Below are 22,284 nucleotides of genomic sequence, written 5' to 3' on the forward strand. Positions count from 1 at the left end.
GGATGATGTACAGGAGGAACAACTCCTGAATGGACATTTTCCCATAGCACATTGACTATGTATGTAGTAAGCTGTAAGGCAATGGCTGTGGCCGTGGACCCGTATGCCACCACTAAGAGTCAGGTTTTGTCTTCACCCCTACCCCATTGAATAGACTGAGGCAGAGATAAGCAGTGCTTGCATGGAGGGGAAGAAGGAAGACAAGTTTTCTCTATGTTTTCAGTTTCATTCCATGTCAGACTTGCTGCTGTGACATTTACATCTTTGGCATGTGTTTTCCCAAGTACCCTTCCATGGTACTTAGCTATTTCCCAGCGGAATGTGGAGCAGAGACTCCAAGAGCTTCTACTCACATGAGATAATCCATGGCTTTTCCTCACCAGCAGGATTAGCGTTTATACCTTGAACTAGATAGGGTTACTATTTCTATGATGAAACACTCTTACTAAAAACAAGTTACAGAGCAAAGGCTTTATTTGGCTTACATTTGCACATCACAGTCCATCACTGAAGGAAGCCAGGGCAGTGGTTTGAACAGGGCAGGAGCCTGGAAGCAGGAGCCAATGCAGAGGTCATGGAGGAGTGATACGTACTGTCTTTATCTTCATGGCTTGCTCAGATGCTGTTTTGTAACACTCAGGACCACCAGACAATGAGTAGCATAAGCACAATGGGTCAAGCCCTCCCCTATCAACCACTAACTAAGACAATGCCCTCCAGGCTTTCATGCCCAATGTTATGGGGTATTTTCTTAATTGAGAGTCCCTCCTTTTGGATACTTCCTGTGTTGAGTTGACATAAACTAGCCAGGGCCACCCTTATCTTATTTTCTCATCTTTGTTTTCTCCCTTCTGGACTCACTGGAGACTTAGAACATTTGGATTTCATAATTTCTCGAAAGAAATGATCAGATATAGATGCAGGCTTGGGAGTGCAGTCACAGGAGTAGTGAGATGCTAAAAGCATTCAAAGGAATAGAGTCAAACATGAGGAAGAGGGCACTGAAGCAAGCAGCCATTCAAGGAGGACTCTTTGAAATGGCTGTAAATGCTGTTCTAATAGAGATATTCCCGCTGTGGTTTGCTGCCGGCCTCAGTTGAAGTGAACTTACTCATGTCTGCTATATTTGGTCATTCCCCAAGGGCAAATTCATTGCCATCTATTGGAATTTTAATGTTCACAAGGTTCCAAGCCTTGTTCTTGTTTGTAGTAATTCTTCCACCTGTCCTGGAAATCTGGGGTGAATATTCTAGAATGAAAAGTCACCGAGAAACGTATGGGGTGATGTTCTAATTATAAAATGGAAAATGTTCCACGTTGGGCAGAATTGTGAAGAAAGGGACCCTAGGGACAGTTCGGGTAGAAACTGGGTTTGACAGATGCTTAAATATAGACTGGGAGGTTTTCTACACGTCTTTCTATCCAATCTTTTTCTTTTTGAATGATGAGGACCCCTAATATGATAAAAGGGAGTGGCTTCTTTTTGTCTCACCCACTGCCCTCTTTTCCCTCCTTTGAGAATATATAGTCTACTTTTGAATGGTATTTGTGCCTGGACATCCTACACAGCAGTTTTTATTTGCTAGTCTTTAGAGCGTTTGGATTCAGTGGCAGTGTGAACGCGCTTTTGTGTAAACAAATATTCATGTCAAAGTTACTCAGTGGGGAACTGAGAATAGGACCCCTGTTGAAGGAATCAGAGAAAGAACTGGAAGAGCTTGAAGGGGCTCGAGACCCCTTATGAACAACAATGCCAAGCAACTAGAGCTTCCAGGGACTAAGCCACTACCTAAAGACTATACATGGACTGACCCTGGACTCTGACCTCATAGGTAGCAATGAATATCCTAGTAAGATCACCAGTGTAAGTGAAAGCCCTTGGTCCTGCTAAGACTGAACCCCCAGTGAACATGATTGTTGGGGGGAGGGCGGCAATGGGGGGAAGGTGGGGAGGGGAACACCCATAACGAAGGGGAGGGGGAGGGATTAGGGGGAATGTTTGCCTGGAAACCGGGAAAGGGAATAACATTCGAAATGTAAATAAGAAATGCTCAAGTTAATAAAAAAATATTTAAAAAAAGTTACTCAGTGGGATCAATTCCCTATTCTACAGTGAAGTGGACAAAAAAAATCTTAAATGCATATCATTCTCTTTTCAAGATTCTTGCCCAGGCAATCTAGATTAAGGGACATTTGAAAAATAATTTCCAGAGTCAATTACTGATTGAAATGCAGATTGATAGGTATAAGGAATGCTCAGGATAAGGTCCATTCCGTAGAAAGTGGGCTATGATTTCAGGAGCTAACAAAGCTACTCCTTTGACAGCTGGAGGACATTGAAGGAGCCATCAGGTCCCTTTGATGGGTAGTTTACTTCATTTAACTCTTAGGGTGCCCCTGGGAGACTCAGGAGTAGCCTTGTCCTAGAATTTAAGAAACTGCCTCGGATTTCTGTTATTTTCAGAAGTGCCCTTGGAGTTCGCAGGCTTTCCTTTCAATGGTGCTCTGTTGTCCTCGCCTAAACGGAGTTGCTTTGGGGGTGACTTGGTTTGCTTTTCTCAATTCCCAGCAAGCACTTTTAGCTAGAAACTGTTTTTCTTCCCCTTTCCTCCAGGTCCATTCTGGATGAGCGTAGTTGTGATGTTTAGGGTGCTCAATTTGTAACCTGGACCAACAAAAACTGTCTCTGGGTTGCGCCGCTGTCCGGGGCCCGTGGTGCTGGACTCTGCCAAGCCTCCGCAGAAGCAAGAGGAAGCCTCCCCAATTTCACCGGGAGGATGTATCCATTACTACACTTAGAAGAGAAAGCTACCCACTGCCAGTCACGGCCTCCTAGACCTGGGGACTCTTTGGATGCCAGGAGGAGGGTTGGGGACACCAAAGCACCTCCGGAGCGCCCTCTGGCGGGAGCAGAGCGCTCATCCCACCCCCACCCCCCTCTGCCTGCGCGGCGCCCCCGCCCGGCGCTCCAGGTTCACTCTCGGATTCTCACTCTGTGAGACACAGACGGCAGCTTTCTAAGCGAACCCGGCGCCAGCTGAAGCGGCGCCACCGCAACTGCCACCAGCAGGACAAGCCCTAGGCACTGGGAGCGAAGACGAAACCGGGCAGCCCCGATCCTCTCTCTCCACGGTCCTCGCACTGGACCTGGCAGCTCCAGGTCCCGCCGACCCCTTTTGCAGCCACTTGGCCGGGTGTGCCAGGACTTGGGTTGCAGCTCCAGAAGAGCCCGGGCGGGAAGCGCCAGCGACCCGGGAGCGAGGGTGTGCAGCCAGGACTAGGTAGCAACCCGAGAGCACTGAGCTGGGAGGAGGTGGCCGGAGCCCGCGGGTGTCTCCCTGCTTCGTCGCTTCGCAAGCGGCACCGCCTCCCGGGCCGGGGCCGCTCGGCCGGGTCCTCTGCGTGTTCCCGGGCCCGGAGCCCGCGCACTATGTGCGGGGCAGCGTTCTGATAGCCACCCACCTCTGCCTCCGCCGCGATGATCCCTCCCGAGCCTCCGCAGCCCCAGCTGCAGCCACCGCCACCACCGGCCCCGCCGAACCATGTGGTGACCACCATCGAGAACCTGCCAGCTGAGGGCAGCGGCTGCGTGAGCCTGTCCACCTCCTCCCGGGCTGGCATGCGCCAGAGGATCCGCAAAGTGCTGAACAGGTGAGCACAGGCTCCCAGTGGGGACACCAGGGACGGGCACTGCAGGCACCCAGCCCAAGGCCCCCTTTCTCCCTATCCGACGTGTCCCAGAGGTCCTTTGGGACTGGGTCCTGGCCAGGGAAGAGAGAGCCAGGGCAAGCTTTCCCTGCGCTCTCAGAGAGGCCGCGACAGCTTTGTCCTGACGCTGGGATCCCCCGTGTGGTGGGGCTGCTGGCAGGTCCGGGGAGCGAGTTGGGGAGAGGCGGGGTTGTTCTACCTGCAGCTGCCCTGTATGTGTCCACACTCACGCCTCTCATCCTCACATCGTATCACTTCCCCTTTGCACTCTTATCCCAGCTTTGCGCTCTGGGGACACCCACCCTCCCCCCCCATGGTCTGGGCGGAGGCGGGAAGGCCCCAGGCTGCGGTGATGGCGTGGAAGTCGCCAACCATATGCTGTCTTTCGCTCCGCCTTGGTGGCACTGACACCCCCCGCCCTCCCCCCACCAGAGTCATAGGGTAAGGATACCCCCATCTCCCAGACAGAAGGGAAACCACTTCTGCCTGACATTCCGGTCACTGTGCAGACTCTTGATGGCTTTGGAGCAAGGAAAAGAGGCTAGAGGCCTGGACCAGACCTGAACAAAGTGCAAAACGTTGCGCGAAGGGTGTGAGAATCAGGTGCCTAATTATCCTGCTCCGACCGCCCTGGCCTCCTTATCAAGGACAGACATGTTTTAGGACGAGGGTCCTGTTGACAAGAAAGTAGAATCTTCTATAGTACTTGTTCAGCTGTGATGTGAAAGGGACTCTTGGTACTAACTTAAATGATTGACGAGCTGTTAGGATCCATACAGCCAGTTGTGCGAGTGCGTGCTTTTCAATGATTCGGTAGGGTAACCCTTCCGATCACATTATTCAGACAGGTTTCTGTGTGGTACCCTGGTAACAGAGATTCCCTGATCACTCACATGGAACTGTTTGGGTCATAAAGCTCTACTGAGATCACAAATACATGTAAAGAAATGACTTGAAAATATTTTTTATTGGGGGGAGAGTGGTTGCATACTATTCAAAAATTGCTTGTTAAAATCTAATGATCACAATAACTTATTTATAGACATTTCTGTCTAATACCAAACAAGAATTTCACTCTTCGGTGAGACATGAATTGGTAACAGAAACTCCAGTTTTACCTTGTCATTCGTGGCTTTGGCTAACACACCCCCAAATATCACACTTAAAAGATGATTTAAAAGCGATGAAAAACTGAAGAAATAGAGAACATAGTATGTGTGTACCCTGCGAAAATCTGCCGTTTGAAAATCGCCAATATTTTAAACAGAATACAGCCTTAATTATTAAATTATTTTTTTCATCAAAGTAGAAAACATCGAGGCTATCGTTCATTTGTTATTTTGAGGTCGTTGTGGTCGTTCTGCATATACAATGAATCTTAATGCCAAGAATGATTAGCCCACAGAGGTAGGCTAGGTTTGAAGGGACGTGGGCAGTTGTCACTCTACCTAGCCACAGGGCTTGTCGCAGAGACATTAATCTTCTCTGTGTTAGGCTCCTTATTTGTAGTGTGTGGTTAGTGGCACCCGTCTCAACTCTCCATCATATCATGATTTTGAGAATTAGGTAAAACTGAAGAAAAAAACACTGTGAAAATGGAAAGTTCTAAATATCTTTTGTTCAGCCCAGTTTTGTTGTCCAAGACAAGTTCAAGGACCACACGAGTAAAGAAAGCACCCATGGCTTTCCTGGGTAGAACCTTGCATTTTACTGAGCCCTATGTGAGCCCTCTGTGGCTCGAGTGGCATTATTTCCTATGTACAGGGGGAAACTGAGACTTAGGAGGGGTTAATGGCATTTTTATCTCAAAAAAAATATGGAACGGGACCCTAGGATTATAACATTTAGACTTAAACAAAACAAAAGAAAAAAAGTCAATTCTTGGGTGTCTCTCAAACTCTTCAAAAATTTCAAGATCATTTTTATATTATAATAACTTTCTTTATCCTTGAAAAGGTAAGGACACATTGTTCTTGTGAGAATGGGCACCTTTGAGGAGTCTGAAAACCTTTTAAAATTGCGAGGGAATAATTTTGTTTGCATAATGGACTTGGCTGTTGTGCCAGTGTTGTTTCAACGAGATTAGTAGCAACCAGGCTCCTTCCCATAGACGGAGTGTGACTGGCAGGAGCTGCCAGTGCTTAGATGTGGTTCTGCTTGTTGAACCATCAAGGGATGTAATGGCTATGATGTCAAGTCACTGGGACCTAGTCATGAGCAGTTCCTGTACTTAGTAACTTCTCAAGATCTCATATTTTCTTCCTTTCCCTTCTCTCTCCCTAATACTCCTGCTCCCTTCACCCATGTTGCCTTATTGACACGATGTTGTCAGCTGTTCCTTTTCATCCATCCCTGACACAAAGCAACTTCACTCCTAAAAGAGATTCATTCCAAATCCTCAAGCTCCAGGCAATGTAAAGAAAAAAAAAAAAACAAAAAAAAACCCCCAAACCTGTCTAACATTCGACATTAGTACATAGAACTGGCAGAATTCTGTTACTGGGAGCTATAGAGAGGCTCCTTTGTTTCCTGACTAGGGGGGCGCTCTAACCATCTCCTTGGGAATATTGCTGAGAGACAGATTGTGGAAATGGGGCGGGGACTATCAAACTGTAGATAGGCAAGCCTAGTAAACTGCCTATTCTTGGTCAGAGTTATCTGTCAACCGGAGGAGGGGAAGCAAACACATCAGTTGTCTGTCTATCCCCTGTCCTCACAGGGACAGTTAGAGAGAGTTACAATACCAATTGATACTTAACTAATGGCACTCAGAATTAAAATAGAATGGGAACAGTATATGAACATCCATCTTGCAGAATTGTGCATCAATTTCTTTCCTTAGTGGAGCACCATCTATTGACTTTAAACACGCTCAGGGCTACATGGCTGCATTTTATCTATGAGAATTAGGACATTCCATGGATGGTCTCATCTTCTGAATAACAATTAGATCACCATACTATACAAGACTTTAATGAAAGAGGAGATGCTGGATTATTGTTTTTTCTTGCTAACTAGCTAATAGTATATTTCATAATCTTTTTCTATTCAAATTATTTTGGAGAGAGGGTGTAAGAAGTAGAAGATGTTTTATTTCCTGGAGTAATGACAACTTCTTGATTTTAAAGATGCAAAATTATGCGTCGATGTAGATCACAAAGGAACATGATGAACTGTTTTTCACTTACTTTTTGTTTTTATAGAACAATAGAATTTGTGATCCTGCCACAGACAAACAAGATACAAAACAACAGCAATATAAAAGACACTTCAAGGACAACAGTTGGTAACCCTTTCACAGAAACTGCTGACCACATAGCTTTCTTTGAAACACATTTGAGTAGGCACTAGCTATATATTAAATTACCAAAGACTTTTCTTCTGAAATGAATATTTAATACAATATCCCATTGAATGAGTGCTCTATGCACGCAAACTTTTATAGACCTTTTCCTACTTTGACATCAAGAATTCCTAGTTTCGGGTGCATTTTCTTTTAAATAACACAGTTGCTGGGCTGTGCGGGCATAATAAAACTTTCTGTAACTTTTCAGTCTTGTAGTAGGGGTGTTTAGTTATTACATGAAAGTACTGGTGTCTTGGATTGTCTTAGTTTGGTTTTACCGCTGTGAACAGATATCATGACCAAGGCAACTCTTATAAGGACACCATTTAACTGGGGCTGGCATTCAGCCCATTATCATCGAGGTGGGAGCATGATAGTGTCCAGGCATGGTCTAGGAGCAGCTGAGAGTTCTACATTTTCATCCGAACACTGCTAGAAGACTGGCTCCCGTGGGGTTAGGAGGAGGGCCTCATTGCCCACCCCCACAGTGACAAACTTCCTCCAACAAGGACACTTCTACTTCAACAAGGCCACATCTCCTTATAGTGCCACTCCCTGGGTCAAGCATATTCAAACTACCACATTGACAATCCATTCATTTGGAACTGGTTTCAGCTTAGATTTATTTTACTAATTTTCAAGCTTTGGATGCTTTTGAAACTTGTGAACCAAAGAAGATCAGGGTAGAAGAATGGTAGCAATCCTGTATTAATTTGCTACGATCATGCCTCTGGGGAAACACACAGTACTCTATCTGTTGATTAGGTCATCTGTTTCTCATTCATTGATTCATTTATCCCGTCAGTGCCTCATTTAATGAGTACTTATTTGGTCCCACTATAAATGGGACTTTGATAGAGTCAGTGGTAGTGATAGAAGACAGTTAAAAATAAAAACAGGAGACAAACATACATCACTTCTCAAGAATAGATTTTAAATATATTTAGTTATTTGTAAAAATTTTATGTGTATGTGTGGTGGTTTGAATAGGTGTGGCCCCCATAGACTCCTGTGCTTGAATGCTTGGCTCATGGGGAGTGTCACTATTAGGAGGTGTAGCCTTGTTGGAGGAAATATGTCATTGTGGCAATAGGTTTTGAAGTATCATATACTCAAGCTATGTCCAGTGTGGCACACAATCTCTCACTGTTGCCTTCAGATCAAGATGCAGAACTCTCAGCTCCCTCTCCAGCACTATGCCTAGATCCTGCCATATTTTCCACTCTGTCCATAATGGACTAAACCTCTGAAACTGTAAGCCAGCCCCGATGAAATGTTTTTCTTTATAGGAGTTGCTTAGGTCACGGTGTCTTTTCACAGCAGTAACACCCCAACTAAGACAGTATGAGCTGTCTGTCTGTCTGCATGTATGTATATGTACTACTTGCATTTCCACTGATGCTGGAAGAGGGTGCTGGAATCCCCTGGAACTGGAGTGTTATGAGTCACCAAGTGGGTGCTGGGAATCAAATCAGGGTCTTTTGCAAGAACAGTAACTGCTCTTAGCCATTGAACAGTCTGTCTGGCCCCTCAAAAGTAGATTGTTAAGGCAATCAAGCAAAGAGTTCCCTCCAGTTAGTATTTTGGCCCTTATGGGAAGCTGCTCCGGAAGACCGCCCACTCAGTCACTTGGGGTGCACACAGTCTCAGGCCACAGATCTTTCTTCTTTCTGTATATATAATAGAATAGAATGAGAACCAGCCATTAGTGTTCATGTGACTTCAGAATATTAGGAAGTGAGGAACCAGTTTGAATTCCATCCTGCTGTTGAGTGGATCCATCATGGGCATTTCTATACACTTCAGGAAAATGGAGTTTTCCAGCTGGGTGTGGTGGCACATACCTGTAAATCTATCTCTGATGAGATGGGGACAGGAGACTCCTGAATCTAAGGCTACTCTGGGCTGTACAGTGACTTCTGAGTTATGCAGTCCTTGGCTATGTAGCTAGACCTTGTCTAGAACTAAAAATAAACAAGACGACAACAAATAAACAAAAACAAACAAAACCCCCACACTCCAGACAACAGCTAGAGTTTTCTGAAAACGTTAATGGGCAGACAATGCCTAGGCAACTCTTCTTTGGCAAGACATATGTTTGTGTGTCGCAGACAGGAGAGAGTTCAGATATGACCAGACCACACAGATCAGTGGGTAGAAAGACTGGATACTTTGGTCCGTAGCGTGCTGTAATTGAATGAGAGTATTTGAGTTAAAATCAGCATTCATTGGGACAGTGGCTCCCGTTCTTATGTTCTGTACTACAAAACCTATTCTACACCACAGATAATGTGGAAAACACATTATGTGTTTTCCAACTGCTTGTTGTTCTTCTCTAAATGGTGAAAGGCAGTGATGTTCTTACCTTGCTGAGTGCCTTGTAAGACCACAGAAGAGCTGGTTAGCAAGCGAGGTGGGTGTTTCCCCTTGGCATTGAAGCATAAGTGGGGACATTTCCTAAGAACAGAAAGCCACAAATGAAATGAAATGAAAGAGACAAAGGATGAGTTGCGTGTGGGGTCAAGGGTTGGGGAAAGGTTTGAATGAAGTTTCCTGGTTGAAGACATTATAGGATGAGAAGAATAAAGGGTGTGGGAGTGAATTAGGAGTAGAGTTGGGGGTGAGGTACAGATACAAAAAGCCTAAGGTGATGAATTAGTAGTAAGGCATCACTCTATTGATTCTTATTATGTTATTGAATAGAATAAGGGTCAGTGGCATGAAATTCTGAGTAGAATTACTAGTTCAGAGGTCAGGAAAGGAACTGGAATTAGGGATCATGTAGGAGTCAGATGTAGTTATTTATGGGGAAGGAGTTGGGCATCTACATGGAATGGAGGCAATTGGGATGGAGAGAGAAGGCGCCTCTGGACCAGGGTGAGGGAGCTGATAAGGAAGAAACGCGACATGGCTGGATCTTACTGAATGTTCAGTACTTACTTGCTCAACTTGATTTGAAAAGCTATTACAGGGGAGAGATTTGCTCCCTGGGGATGAAGGAGTCTAAGATGCTCAGTGAGCTAGAAAGGCAGTCAGAATATCACCAGCTATGCCGAGCATTGTCTGTAGAATAATGCTGGGCCCTACACTTTGGCAAGAACAGAACTTAAGAGGAAAGCACATAGAAATACTGCTTTTGATAAAACACATCTGTTCTAAAAATTTCAGAAACTGTGTCTTGTATTTATTTTTGGGGTTTTTTTGCATTTCATCTCTCTTATGATAATGTGTATTGTACTTTACAAATATTTTGCCTGCACTGAGTTGTAAACAAGTTTAATTTCACAAGAGAAAGTCTGAAAAGTATAGGTCCCTGCTGGTTATCTAAGTGGGAGTAACAGGGAGTCTGGTTTCCAGAGGTACATCTAGTCAAGAGTGGAGGCATTCCCACGTTGGGCTCATCACGTGTGCACCAGTCCTGACCCAGTGAATCTGCACAGACCTAGCTGGTTCTGTGGAGTATTACGTCAGACTCTTAAATGTTCCCCAGAGTCCATGCGCTAAAGGCTTGTTCAATCGCCTTTGGGGATAATGGACGTTGGTAGATGGGTGGGACAGAGTGGAAGAAAGCTAGGTCTTTGCATGAGCTATTTCCTTTCTCCCTTTCTCTTTGCTTTCCTTCTGCCATGAGATAGACAGCCTCCTCTGCGTTGACCCCCACCATAATGCACCACCACAAGATGGTATCGTGCAGCTCCTGAAACCACAATCAAAACCACATCCGTTTTCCTTAGGTTGCTTAGCTTTACTATATTGTCACCAAGGCAGACATGTAGGTGGTAGGGTGAACTTTCAATTGGTCCAGATGAAGACCTTAGATGAATGACTTGGAGAACAGTTGGGACTCCTGCCTGAAAGCCTTCTCATGCCCTGGAAACCATCTAGAAGTGAGAAATAGAGAGAAGCAGCTCATTTCTGTAGAATGGGCTGTTAAGTGGAGAGTACCGCCTTTCGGGGATCTTAGAGTAGAGGAGAAATGTCTTGGGTCTAAATAGCAGAAGGTGGGTCCGGGTTACCTGGGGCCCATGTCTTGATCATTGATCATTGATCCCACTTGATCTTAAATTCTGAGATGCACAGAGTAGGTGCCAGTAAGCCATTCAGCAAGTAATTACTCAATCAACCGAGAGGCATGATCATCAGGGAACAAGGCAGCAAAGGACTGTATGCTTGGGGAGGCTAAATTCTGGTGGGTGAGCACAGAAAGTAAGCAAGCACATCTGAATGATACCCTGGATTGCTAATATTAAGTATAGAACTAAGGTAGGCTGTCATGAGAGAGTGGTAATGCAACTTTAACATGGATGGGCCAAAGAGATCTCACTCTAGTCACATGCACCCTAATCAGAATGACCGAAGGAACCATTCACTAGAGGCATAGAAGGAAGAACATCCTCGGTAGCTTTGATGAAATAAACAAGCACAACGAACTAAAAGGAAAACTGGAATACAAGAATCAGAGGCCAGTAAGAAGAAAGGCTGGAGAAATAGATGATGCCATTTTTAAGTGTGATGGAGAACAAGTGAGAGATGTTAAACAGCGAGTTGGAAAGGGTCATGCAGGCTGCTGTTGGAGAGAGGGTCGCAGGGGAGGCCTATGGTGTTGGGAACGGAAATGGGCAGGAGTGACGGAGATGGGGAAAAACATGGACAATGTGGGAATGATTTGCTTCAGGTGGTGCAGCCTTTGGGTTGGCTGGATGATTTTACAGGGAGGCTGAGGGAAAGGAAGACATGAAAATTCACAGAGTTGGGGACTTAAACAATTCAGTGGGGTTAGTGCCATCTTGACAGCAGAGAAAGACAGGTGGAGGAATACATTTGTGGGTAGGAAACCGGAGTTAACGTCTTCCAAGTTTAAGTTTGAGATGCCTCGTGGGGATGCCAAGTGAAAGCTGAAATTCTGGGCAGAAATGACTGCTTGGGATTTTGAATTTGCGCATCCATCTGCCTCGAGACAACAGGGAGAAACAGGTAGAGAGGCGTCCTAAGAGTGGTCTAGAGAGCACACCAACCGAGGAGGAGGAGGAGCCAGCTAAGGAGGAGGAGCCAGCCAAGGAGGAGGAGCCAGCCAAGGAGGAGGAGCCAGCCAAGGAGGAGGAGCCAGCCAAGGAGGAGGAGCCAGCCAAGGAGGAGGAGCCAGCCAAGGAGGGAGGAAGAGTTCAAAGAAGTGGACCAGGGGACTAGAGTATCCTGATGCTCAGAGAAGGCAATCCCAGAGAGAGGCAGTAGGGCGTTCATTAACCCTTAAAGGAGCTGACAGAGACGTGACCAACAGTTTGGCACCACAGAAGGGGTGTGACAGTGCAGGAGCAAATGAGCAGTGCTGGCAGAAAACTTGGTTGAAAAGGCCGGGTAGAGGTGACGGAATAGTACTGTTGAGAAGTTTCACCTTTGAAAGGAGAGCTACAATGTAATTCCAGGTCCCTACGCTTGGGGCAATGGCTGCTGGAGAAGGGAGGTGCCTGGGCAGTAAGGAGAGGGGTGAAGGCTGAGAAGAGTCTTGAGGAGGCCTGGGGCAGGACTAGGCCTGAGGAGAGGGAGCACTCTCCATGGTGCACGTGTGTGGTGGGGAGCACATGCACAGGAAAAGCCCATTTGATAGATTCAGCAGTGGGACTGAAAGTCAACTTCTGTCAGGTGGCTTCTCTGCTGGAGAACAAGGCAAAGATTTCAGTTGTGAATGGAAGGTGCCAGGCGTGGCGGGGGTGGGGGGGGGAGGGTGTAGGATGTTTGTACAGAGAGAAGCAGGAGAAAGAAAACATACTGAAGTGTTATATGTGTAAATGTAACATCTGTAGCCAGGATGTACTCTCTCTCTCTCTCTCTCTCTCTCTCTCTGTGTGTGTGTGTGTGTGTGTGTGTGTGTGTGTGTATGGTGGTAGGTCTAAGGAAAGCATTGTTATTTTAATCTGCCTGGAAAGGGTTAACCTAGAAATAGAATTTACCCAAGTCAAACCAGTGAATTCAGGTATGAAGTGGGGGGTGCTCATAGATTTCAATAAGGGGGATCCTGTTTTAAACTTGGGACTGGGAGAGAGAAGGGATTGTGTGTGGTCACTTGAAGTTTAGTGCCTGGACCAGTGTGTCCCCCTGAGAGGAGATATCTTTTCCCTCAGGCAAGTGACAACTTGTGGGGGCTTCAATTTTCTCAGTGGTAAACCAGTTAAAAGAATCCTGGCTCCTTTCCCATTGGATGCATGGGGTTTTAAAATGAAATAAGACCAGGGAGAGGACTGGGCGAGCTGCCAAGCACTCGGCAGTGGTTAGCCTGGTCACAGAATTAAAAGGAGAGCCTGTGTTCCTGTGGCTCTGCTCTGTCACTAAGGCTGTGCCACATGCTGACCCGACCCTTCAGCTCACACAGCCATAAGTCGGCCCCCTTGGCTTGCCTCAGCCTTGTCAGTCAGTCGGAAGGGAAACCACCTACTTACGAATACCGCACTGGCCTGTTTATGGTAGTTGTTTACTGTTAGCATCTCTTCAAGCAAATACATCTTCTCTCCCTCTTTAAAAGAAAAGCCTCTCCTGGAGGCTTTCATGTGGCACTCGGCATACGGTACACTGTCTGCTCTCAGAGCTGGCGCCTTGGCAGCACCTCTGGGTTTGCCCAGGAGGGTTTGACAGGCTTCAGGAAGGGGTTAGTACCTCTTGAACCCAGCGGGTCTCCCACTGAGGGGAGGCCTAAAAGGAGTGGACTGCGGAGACAGAGAGGGCTTAGAGGGAAGGGACCGACCAAGCTGCTTTAATATGCTAATGAGGGAAGCCCAGATGCGGGGATATCACTGCAGCTCTTTGTGCTATGCCCTGGTTGGCTGCAGTCTCTGTTCCTGCGTGGAGGCTGCTGCGGGCGGGAAACACTGCATTCTCTGAGCTTCCCTCCCTGGCAGAGCATCCCGTGGGCGGGCAGTGCTTGTGGACTCCTCCAGGACCTGCGGCCAAGGCTGCTGCAGCCCATGAGTGTTGGGGAGCAAAGGACTCCAGCAACAGGGTGGGTTCTGAACAGTGTGGGGGTGCCATAAACAGGAAGGACATTTGTGGCCTCACAAGATGGGCTCTTTGCTCTCACAGACTGCCCAGCCTGGCGAGTGACATTGTCTAAGCTGAAAAGGTTTAAGGGAGCAAGTCAGTGCTTAGTTGTGAACAATGTCAATAGCATCTCTTGAAGCGACTTGATCAAGCAACACCATCCAGTGAGCTCTGGGGGGAAACACGCACGCGTTGACTATTTCACCCAGGGATGCTCTGGTACCCAGGGATAGGAAGGGGTTCCAGCACCCTCCAGGAAGAAAAGGCCAGTAAAGGTGCCTTGAAGTAGTATCTGCATGGTGAGACCATGGCATGTACAAAGACTGTGTTTAAACAGTGAACCACCTCCTGGTGCAGATTTGGTTAAGGACTAGGTACTCTCAGCTGCTCCGGCTAGATTTTATCATAAAATCCAGGATCATATTTTCTGTATGTATATGAGAGAGTAAAAGAGAGAGAAATAAGGAGAGAGAGAGAGAGAGAGAGAGAGAGAGAGAGGTGACGATGTCAACTATCTTCCTCAGTTTCTCCACCTTACTTTTCATTTAACAATTTTGAGAATCTCACATGTAAGTAATATTATATTTACACCATTTCTAGCCCTCCAACTCTTCCCATGTCTCCCATTTTTTCTTAACATCATTGTCTAATCTTCTTTCGTGTGTGTGTGTATGCATGTGTGTGTGCGTGTGTATGTGTGTGTATGCATGTGTGTGTATCTGTGTGTATATGCATGTGTGTGTGTGCGTGTATATGTGTGTGTATGCATGTGTGTGTATCTGTGTGTGTATGCATGTGTGTGTATGTGTGTGTGTGATATGTACCCTACTGAGTCCATTTAGTGTTGTTCACATGTACATGTATTTGGGGACTTATCACTTGGGATTGGACACCTATCAAGTGTCTCAAACCAGGAGAAGATTGATCCTTTCTCTCTCTCTCTCTCTCCAGTGATTGCCAGAAGCTTTTCATCTAGTTGTAGGGCCTTGTGAAATGTCCCTATCTATGTTGGTTTATTAAGTGACGATTTTATTACAGGCCTGTGCAGACAACTATAGTGTTGAGATTTCACGGGTGTGGTTTCCTGTCCCGTTTAGAAGACACTATCTTGAAGCAAACAACCAATCTTTCCATGCCTCTCTTTCAAAATGCTCCGGGAGCCCTTATATGTAGGGGTTACGTTGTAAATGTACGGCATTCCACGACTACTTACTCTCTACATTTGATCAGTCGAATCTCTGTAATTTTCTTCATCTGTTACAGAATGAGGCTTCTTTGATGCGGGAGTTGAGCTGTACTTATGATGGATATAGGGATAGATATTTAGAATACAGCTAGAAGGTGTACTATCTTAGGAAAATGGCAGTGTATGCCCTCTAGGGTCTATGGCTTCTCCAGCCATTTACAGTTGGCTGGAAAAACAGTATCAGGCATGAGTCCCCTCCTCTTGATCAGGCCTTGTATCCAGCTAAACATCTGTTGATTGTGCCCAATATATAAAGGCTACGATATACTTGCCTTCCACAATATACTAAAAGAAGAAATATCTTGAGGTAACTCTAACCAAGCAGGTGAAAGGCTTGTATTATAAAAACTTCAGGTCTTTGAAGGAAGAAATTGAAGAAGATATCAGAAAATGCAAAGATCTCCCATGGTCATGGATCGACATAGTAAAAATGACCATTCTACCAAATGCAATCTCCACCAAAATTCTAACACAATTCATTATAGACCTTGAAAGAACAGTACTCAACATCATATGGAAAAACAAAAAAATTCAGGATAGCTAAAAGAATTCTATACAATGAAAGAACTTCTGAAGGTATTACCATCCCTAATTTCAAGTCACTATTGCACAGTTAAGAATAGCTTGCCAGAGATTAAAACAGAGACAGAAGGAACACCCATTCAGAGCCTGCCCCGCATGTGGCCCATACATATAGAGCCACCCAATTAGACAAGATGGATGAAGCAAAGAAGTGCAGGCCAACAGGAGCCAGATGTAGATCTCTCCTGAGAGACACAGCCAGAATACAGCAAATACAGAGGCGAATGCCAGCAGCAAACCATGGAACTGAGAACGGGACCCCCATTGAAGAAATCAGAGAAAGAACTGGAAGAGCTTGAAGGGGCTCGAGACCCCTTATGAACAACAATGCCAAGCAACCAGAGCTTCCAGGGACTAAGCCACTACCTAAAGACTATACATGGACTGACCCTGGACTCTGACCTCATAGGTAGCAATGAATAGCCTAGTAAGAGCACCAGTGGAAGGGGAAGCCCTGAGTCCTGCTAAGACTGAACCCCCAGTGAACATGATTGTTGGGGGAGGGTGGTAATGGGGGAGGGGGGGAGGAACACCCATAAGGAAGGGGAGGGGGATTAGGGGGATATTTGCCCGGAAACTGGGAAAGGGAATAACACTCGAAATGTAAATAAGAAATACTCAAGTTAATAAAAAAAGAAAAAAAGATTAGCTTGCCAGGCCAGTCACTGTTATGGTTTGTAAGCCTTACAGCTGGGTAGGACTTCAGACTACTTTTCTTCCTTGGAAGCTTGTCCTTTGGACATTGTCTTAGCTAGGGTTTCATTGCCGAGAACAGACACCATGACCAAGGCAATTTTTATAAAGGACAACATTTAATTGGGCCGGGTTTACAGTTTCAGAGGTTTAGTCCATTACCATCGTGGCGGAAAACATGGCAGACAGGGTGCTGGAGAAGATGGTGAGAGTCCTGCATCTTGATCTGAGTCAGCCAGGAGGAGACTGCCTTCTGGGTAGCTAGGAGGAGGGTCTTAAAGCTCATGCCCACAGGATATATATTCTCCAACATGGACAGACCTACTCCAATAAGGCCACACCTTCTATAGGGCCAAGCATACCCAAACCACCACAGACATTGTATGACTCCTCATAGAGCTGTTTTCTAGATCATTTTCAGCTACGTTCTTCTAAGTCCTGGGTCTCAGGTGTGTGTGTGTGTGTGTGTGTGTGTGTGTGTGTGTGTGTTCTTTAGAAATTAGGTCTTACTTTTGAGTTCTGGGAGGCAAGGGCAATGGCAAGACAGTTTGTATTATTTTGTGAGTCTCTTGGATGCCTTGACCAACAATCTGAAGGGAGGTTTCCCATGCCTGGCATCGGGCTTTTTGTTAGGTAGTCTTTAGCTCTTGAGGGGAACGTTATCATTCAATGTGGTATAACTCTACTTAATATATGTTATATAATTAAAAATTATATATATGCACACATATACTATGAATGTATTTTAAGTTAAGCTTTATAAAATAATGTTTCTCTGTGACTTTTTTCAAACACTGATAGTATTATTTATCTCTGCTTACTCTCTGGCCCTTTTTGTTAACCTTCCTCTCCACTTAGACTAGGCTCCAGTATTGTTTTCTAAGACCGAATATCTTTGTGATTGGCAGCTAGCCCCAGGTGTCCTCGTCGTACTAGCTCTGAGATTACTGATGCTCACTGCAATGTCTTGCCGATTGGACGTAGGTACTCATATACCTACCAAGACCTTCCTCCATTCCCACCCCAGCCCCCTGTGTTTTGTCTTCTACTTTTATCTTCTGAAATTTGCTGAGGGATATTTAAATATTTATGTATATACCATGTGTTATGTATTATTTCCCAATAACATTTACTAGATAGCATTTGTGATGGGCCTTTACCTGTCAACGTATCTCTGTATCTTGCTCTGATTTTTTTTTTCCATGAGCCCACACTCCCAGACAGCTTCTATTTAGCACAATCTGTCCTCCTTATTTGATGACAACACCCAAGTCTCCTAAGCCTTCTCCGTTCCCAGTGGAAGTTCAGAATTAGTTTAATAAGAATGTTTTATTTTCTATGTGTTTGATTCATCTATCTATGAAACCACATCGATAAAAATAAAAATATTGCATGTGGAATTACCTACGAGCTAGCAGTAGAGTGTTTCCTCCTCTTCTTTTAATACATGTTTGGCTTTAAAATCTTTCTGTCCTCTTCCTTTGATTGAGGCAGGCTGAATAGCAACATTTTCTCAGAAAAATTCTTGTCTTTTGAAAATTAAAATACTCTGCTTCCTTGGTGCTTACTGTCATTTCCTGCTGCTAATAGGATGACGATGCACGGATTCTCTCGGTAAAGCCAGGTCCTGTCATGCTTAAAAATGTGTAAGCCTGTTTGCTTTCATTTTAGAAAATAGATTGCTTTCAACTCAAGTGCTGATGAATGGACCCAGTCGTCTCCTCTGAGAGGAAAGCTTTCTCGTCTCAAAGTTAGTAGTTCCAGAAGAAAAGTGTCACGCGATATTAGGTATTATAGCAATGGGTATCATATTGCTTGTATTAGATATACATTTTCAGAGAGAGCAGCAATTAAGAAGGTAAGTATATAAATGAGCATAAAGATACAATAGACAGGGTTTCACCATGTTAGGCAAGTTCATAAACTTTTCCTGCTAGACTCCCCTTTGCAGGTGAGAAATTTTTATGAAACTCACGTATTTACTTACAGAAAGTAGGTGTATAAACCAGACCCTACTGGTCATAAATCATGAAAAACTTATTTTTAAAACAACTCCTTGACAGACATGGAATTTTGATGTTCGTTAAAGATTTAAGCAACGTTGCATACTAATGAGATGGATTCGCTTGTTTATTCTTACAGAAAGAATTAAATCTTGGCTGATTGCTTGAAGCTGTAGGTTGTAGAGCATCGTTAAATTGATCGACATTTTGATTTTACATTACCAGCGCTGAGAGCATTGTTTCACATAAGTACATAGCTCACAATGGTAGGAGTGTGTTTAAGACCACTTTGGAAATCGTTAGAAATTCTGTCCCATTTCCAAGCCAAAATTCAATGAACTGTACTTTATGCAACCCAAATTACTACTCAATCAACAACTTTCAAAAACAAATGTTTTAACAATGCATTTCAAAAGGCAAACTAATTTCATACTTACATTCTGAGGACTGATGGGGGAAACTATAAATGTCTTTGTCATCCATAAGTAAACCAATAGCTAAGAGTGGAAATTGCCCAATAAAAACATTGCAATTCTACTTCTCACCCACCCCCAACCATGACAATGGCATATAAATATACTGTTGATATATATCAACAATTAATGGGAAAAGAGTCCATGACCTTGAAAGAGAGAGAGGAGGGATATATAGGAGGTAAGGGAAATGCCTGTGTGTGTGTGTGTGTGTGTGTGTGTGTGTGTGTGTGTGTACAATGTAACTATATTGGGATCTTAAAAATAAAGGAAATAATTTTAAAAATCCACTGCAGTTCATAGCCTACAATAGTCTTGAATATGAATCAGTCTTTTTCCGGCTATGGTGGTTGGTGCTCCATTGCATGCACAGTGCAAAGTGCACATCTGTGCATGCAGAACCAATAAGCAAAGTGATGGGATGCAACACTGGCAAGAGTTTCTAGAAACATCTGATCCACTATGCATTTGCTTTTGAGTTAATAGTTACTCTTTGCGTAGTAACAAACCTCTTACTGTCGTCAATATTTTTATGACTTCCACGTTTAACTTTACTACCCTCAGTGCGATTGTGACCCACAGTTTAGAAACTGGGTGTTAAACTGTAGGGTAGGTGGTTAACTGAGACAGCAACAAGGTAAGTAATCTCATTGGCTTTAAAATTTGTGTCTCAAGTTGCATGCGCGTGATGCCGGGGGCATCAGAGCTATGGCAGACAGTAGCGAGCTGTAGCCATTTCTCCTTTCCTTTCTCTCCAGCCAGGGTTGTTTTGCCCAATCAGGGAGTTTTCATCCAGCATGCAGGGATAGACATTTGCTTTATATGATTAGAAAGAACTCTATATCAAAAAGAGTTATGAAGTCATCTGACTTACATCCATATTGTCTATATGCGGGTTGAACGAGGCAGTTTCCATAGCTGCGGTAAGCAATCAACCTCTACATGTCGGAGCTGACTCAGCACGAGCCTGTCTGCACAAGAGGATGATTAACTTGGAGAGAAGCTTGCATCAGCAGGAAGAAAGGCAGCCATGCCTCCAAAGAAATATGAAACATTTACACGTGACATTTCAGGGACAGTCTTGGGTGGGGGTCCTAATTGTACTAGGGGGAATAAATATGTTCTTTCTCTTTTAATAACTGGCATTAGAAAATCTACCAAGAAAAAAAAAACCTCTTATCCATTCTCTTAACCAATACATCCATTTCACCCCAGATGGCTGATAGAGACCAGTCATTTCACAGAGTCCTTGGCCAGAGACTTCTGGGGATAGGTGAGGTTTTGGGTTGGTTTGAACAGATCTAAGGAACCTTAATTTTGATGGTGGACTATAGTACACTCTTTCTTTCTGCCGAGAGTGACAAAGGAAACAGATCGCTTGCTGCTCACCATAGCAGGTAGTCACCTTATGGCTGTGACATTGAGTTGAGACCTGAAATGTCGTTTATTCGTTTATTTCAAGACCTCTTTATACAGTCCATGCTGGTCTCAATCTAGCAATCCTCATGTAGTCCAAGTTCTGGAGTCACAGACGATCTGAGTTGGGATCTATTTAACTCTTAGCTGTGAACATCTCTAACTGTTGTGCCTCTTTTACTTACCCTGGAATCTCAAGTCCTTGTTTGGATATCATTCATCCACTACCTCTCCCTTCACTCTGGATGACTCTGCCAAGAGAGAACAGGAGCCGAATGACGATTTGGATTGTCTGGTCCCTTCTGTCCTGTAGATGGGTGGTAAAACCACTATGGGTAGATTCTTATGACTGATGCCATAGATATCCATCCATTATAGTATGTGGCATCTAAGATAATCTTGAGCTTGTCTGAATTTAGAAAGGCATATTGAGGATATCAGAATGCTAGAGAAAGGGCTCTTCCTATCTTGTCCATTTATTCATTTGGAAGAATTTATTCTGAGCTTTCTTTCTATGAGGCTGGTATAAGTCACGGGTACATAGAAGAATGCAGATAATACAAAGGAAAACCAAGAAAGCATCAAATGAAAGGGTCAGGAAAGGATCCTAGTAGCTTAAAATTAGAGACAGAAGAAGACATGGGCAGAATAAATGGAAGAATGTTTTTGTGAGTACCTGGGTGGTGCTAATGGTTACATCAAGTAGTATTTTGTGTCAAAGCAACATGTCAGAAGCCTGAGCTGACGAAGTTACGTTCTACCCAGGAAAGTAAAAATAAGTTTAGTACACTACACACTTGCATGGGAGGGAGGGAGCAGAGGCTTGGAGGTATAGGTTTGGGCCAGGTTTTGCAAGGTTTCAAGTTTGCTGGGAGTTCTTTGCAGCCTCGTGGTAAATACAAAGGTAATACGTTAATAAGATCTAGGTGTCTGGGGTCCGACCAGCGACTTTTAGTAGAACAAGATTGATTGCAGGCATCACAGGAGGGCCCTGCCTTCAGAAGGGAACTGCAGTGCTCTGATGCCCTCTGCACTCCTTTTCTCTGAAACCCTGAAGTTTTGGTTGTAACTGCCACATAAGACAAAGATGAGCTGAGTCTGATGGTGGTCAGGGTTTGGTTTTGCTTAGCACAGCAACCTTATGGCTCTCAGGGAATTATCTTAAACCTTCTACCAGCGTTGTTTCATCATCTGTGAAATTAGAATAAGAACACCTACCTCATAAGGAGATTGAAAGGGATTAAATGAGATAGTTATAATTCTTGGCACCAGGCCCGAAATACATTAGCTGTTATAATTATTAATGTTCCCAAGAATAATATACAACTTTGGAAGAGGCCCAGGAATAAAGGGAGAAGAGCAGTGTCCACGTTCTCTCACAGCCTGCGAGTTGAGATTCACTTGGAAATGTTGAGACAAGTATTAACTGTGCTATGGTCAGGTTTTGTTTGGGAGCCAGACTTGGAATTATTGTGTTGGCAACACATCTCTCATCTCTGCTTCCAGAAAGGAGGAGTATAAATTTGAGGAAAACATACTAAATGGGAGATGTGCTTATTTTGGGGTGACAAGAAGGGCTGCTGACTTCACAAGATAAACCAAGAAGTTGTATATCTGGGAGACGCTGGGAGAAGGGGCTTCTGGGCGTGCTGCTGTCTTCATTGTAGTATGACCATGCAGAAGAGCACCTGGAAATCCTAGATGAATGCAGGTGTGTTCTTTTATGGTAAGCAGCTCTCTCTCTCTCTCTCTCTCTCTCTCTCTCTCTCTCTCTCTCTCTCTCTTCAC

At 44.6% G+C, this 22,284-nt stretch overlaps 1 protein-coding gene across 1 annotated transcript in view; it reads left to right on the top strand.

Moving 5' to 3' along the window:
- Positions 1-2,942: 2,942 nt before the first annotated feature.
- Slc35f1 (solute carrier family 35 member F1) overlaps positions 2,943-22,284 on the top strand; it is a 384,770-nt gene continuing 365,428 nt past the window's right edge. Inside the window, exon 1 of the mRNA XM_032888242.1 lies at positions 2,943-3,651. Coding sequence (XP_032744133.1) covers positions 3,479-3,651 — 173 coding nt within the window. The 5' untranslated portion in view covers positions 2,943-3,478. The remainder of the gene's footprint in view (positions 3,652-22,284) is intronic.

This window comes from Rattus rattus, chromosome 18, assembly GCF_011064425.1.
Source record: "Rattus rattus isolate New Zealand chromosome 18, Rrattus_CSIRO_v1, whole genome shotgun sequence".
NCBI lineage: Eukaryota > Metazoa > Chordata > Mammalia > Rodentia > Muridae > Rattus > Rattus rattus.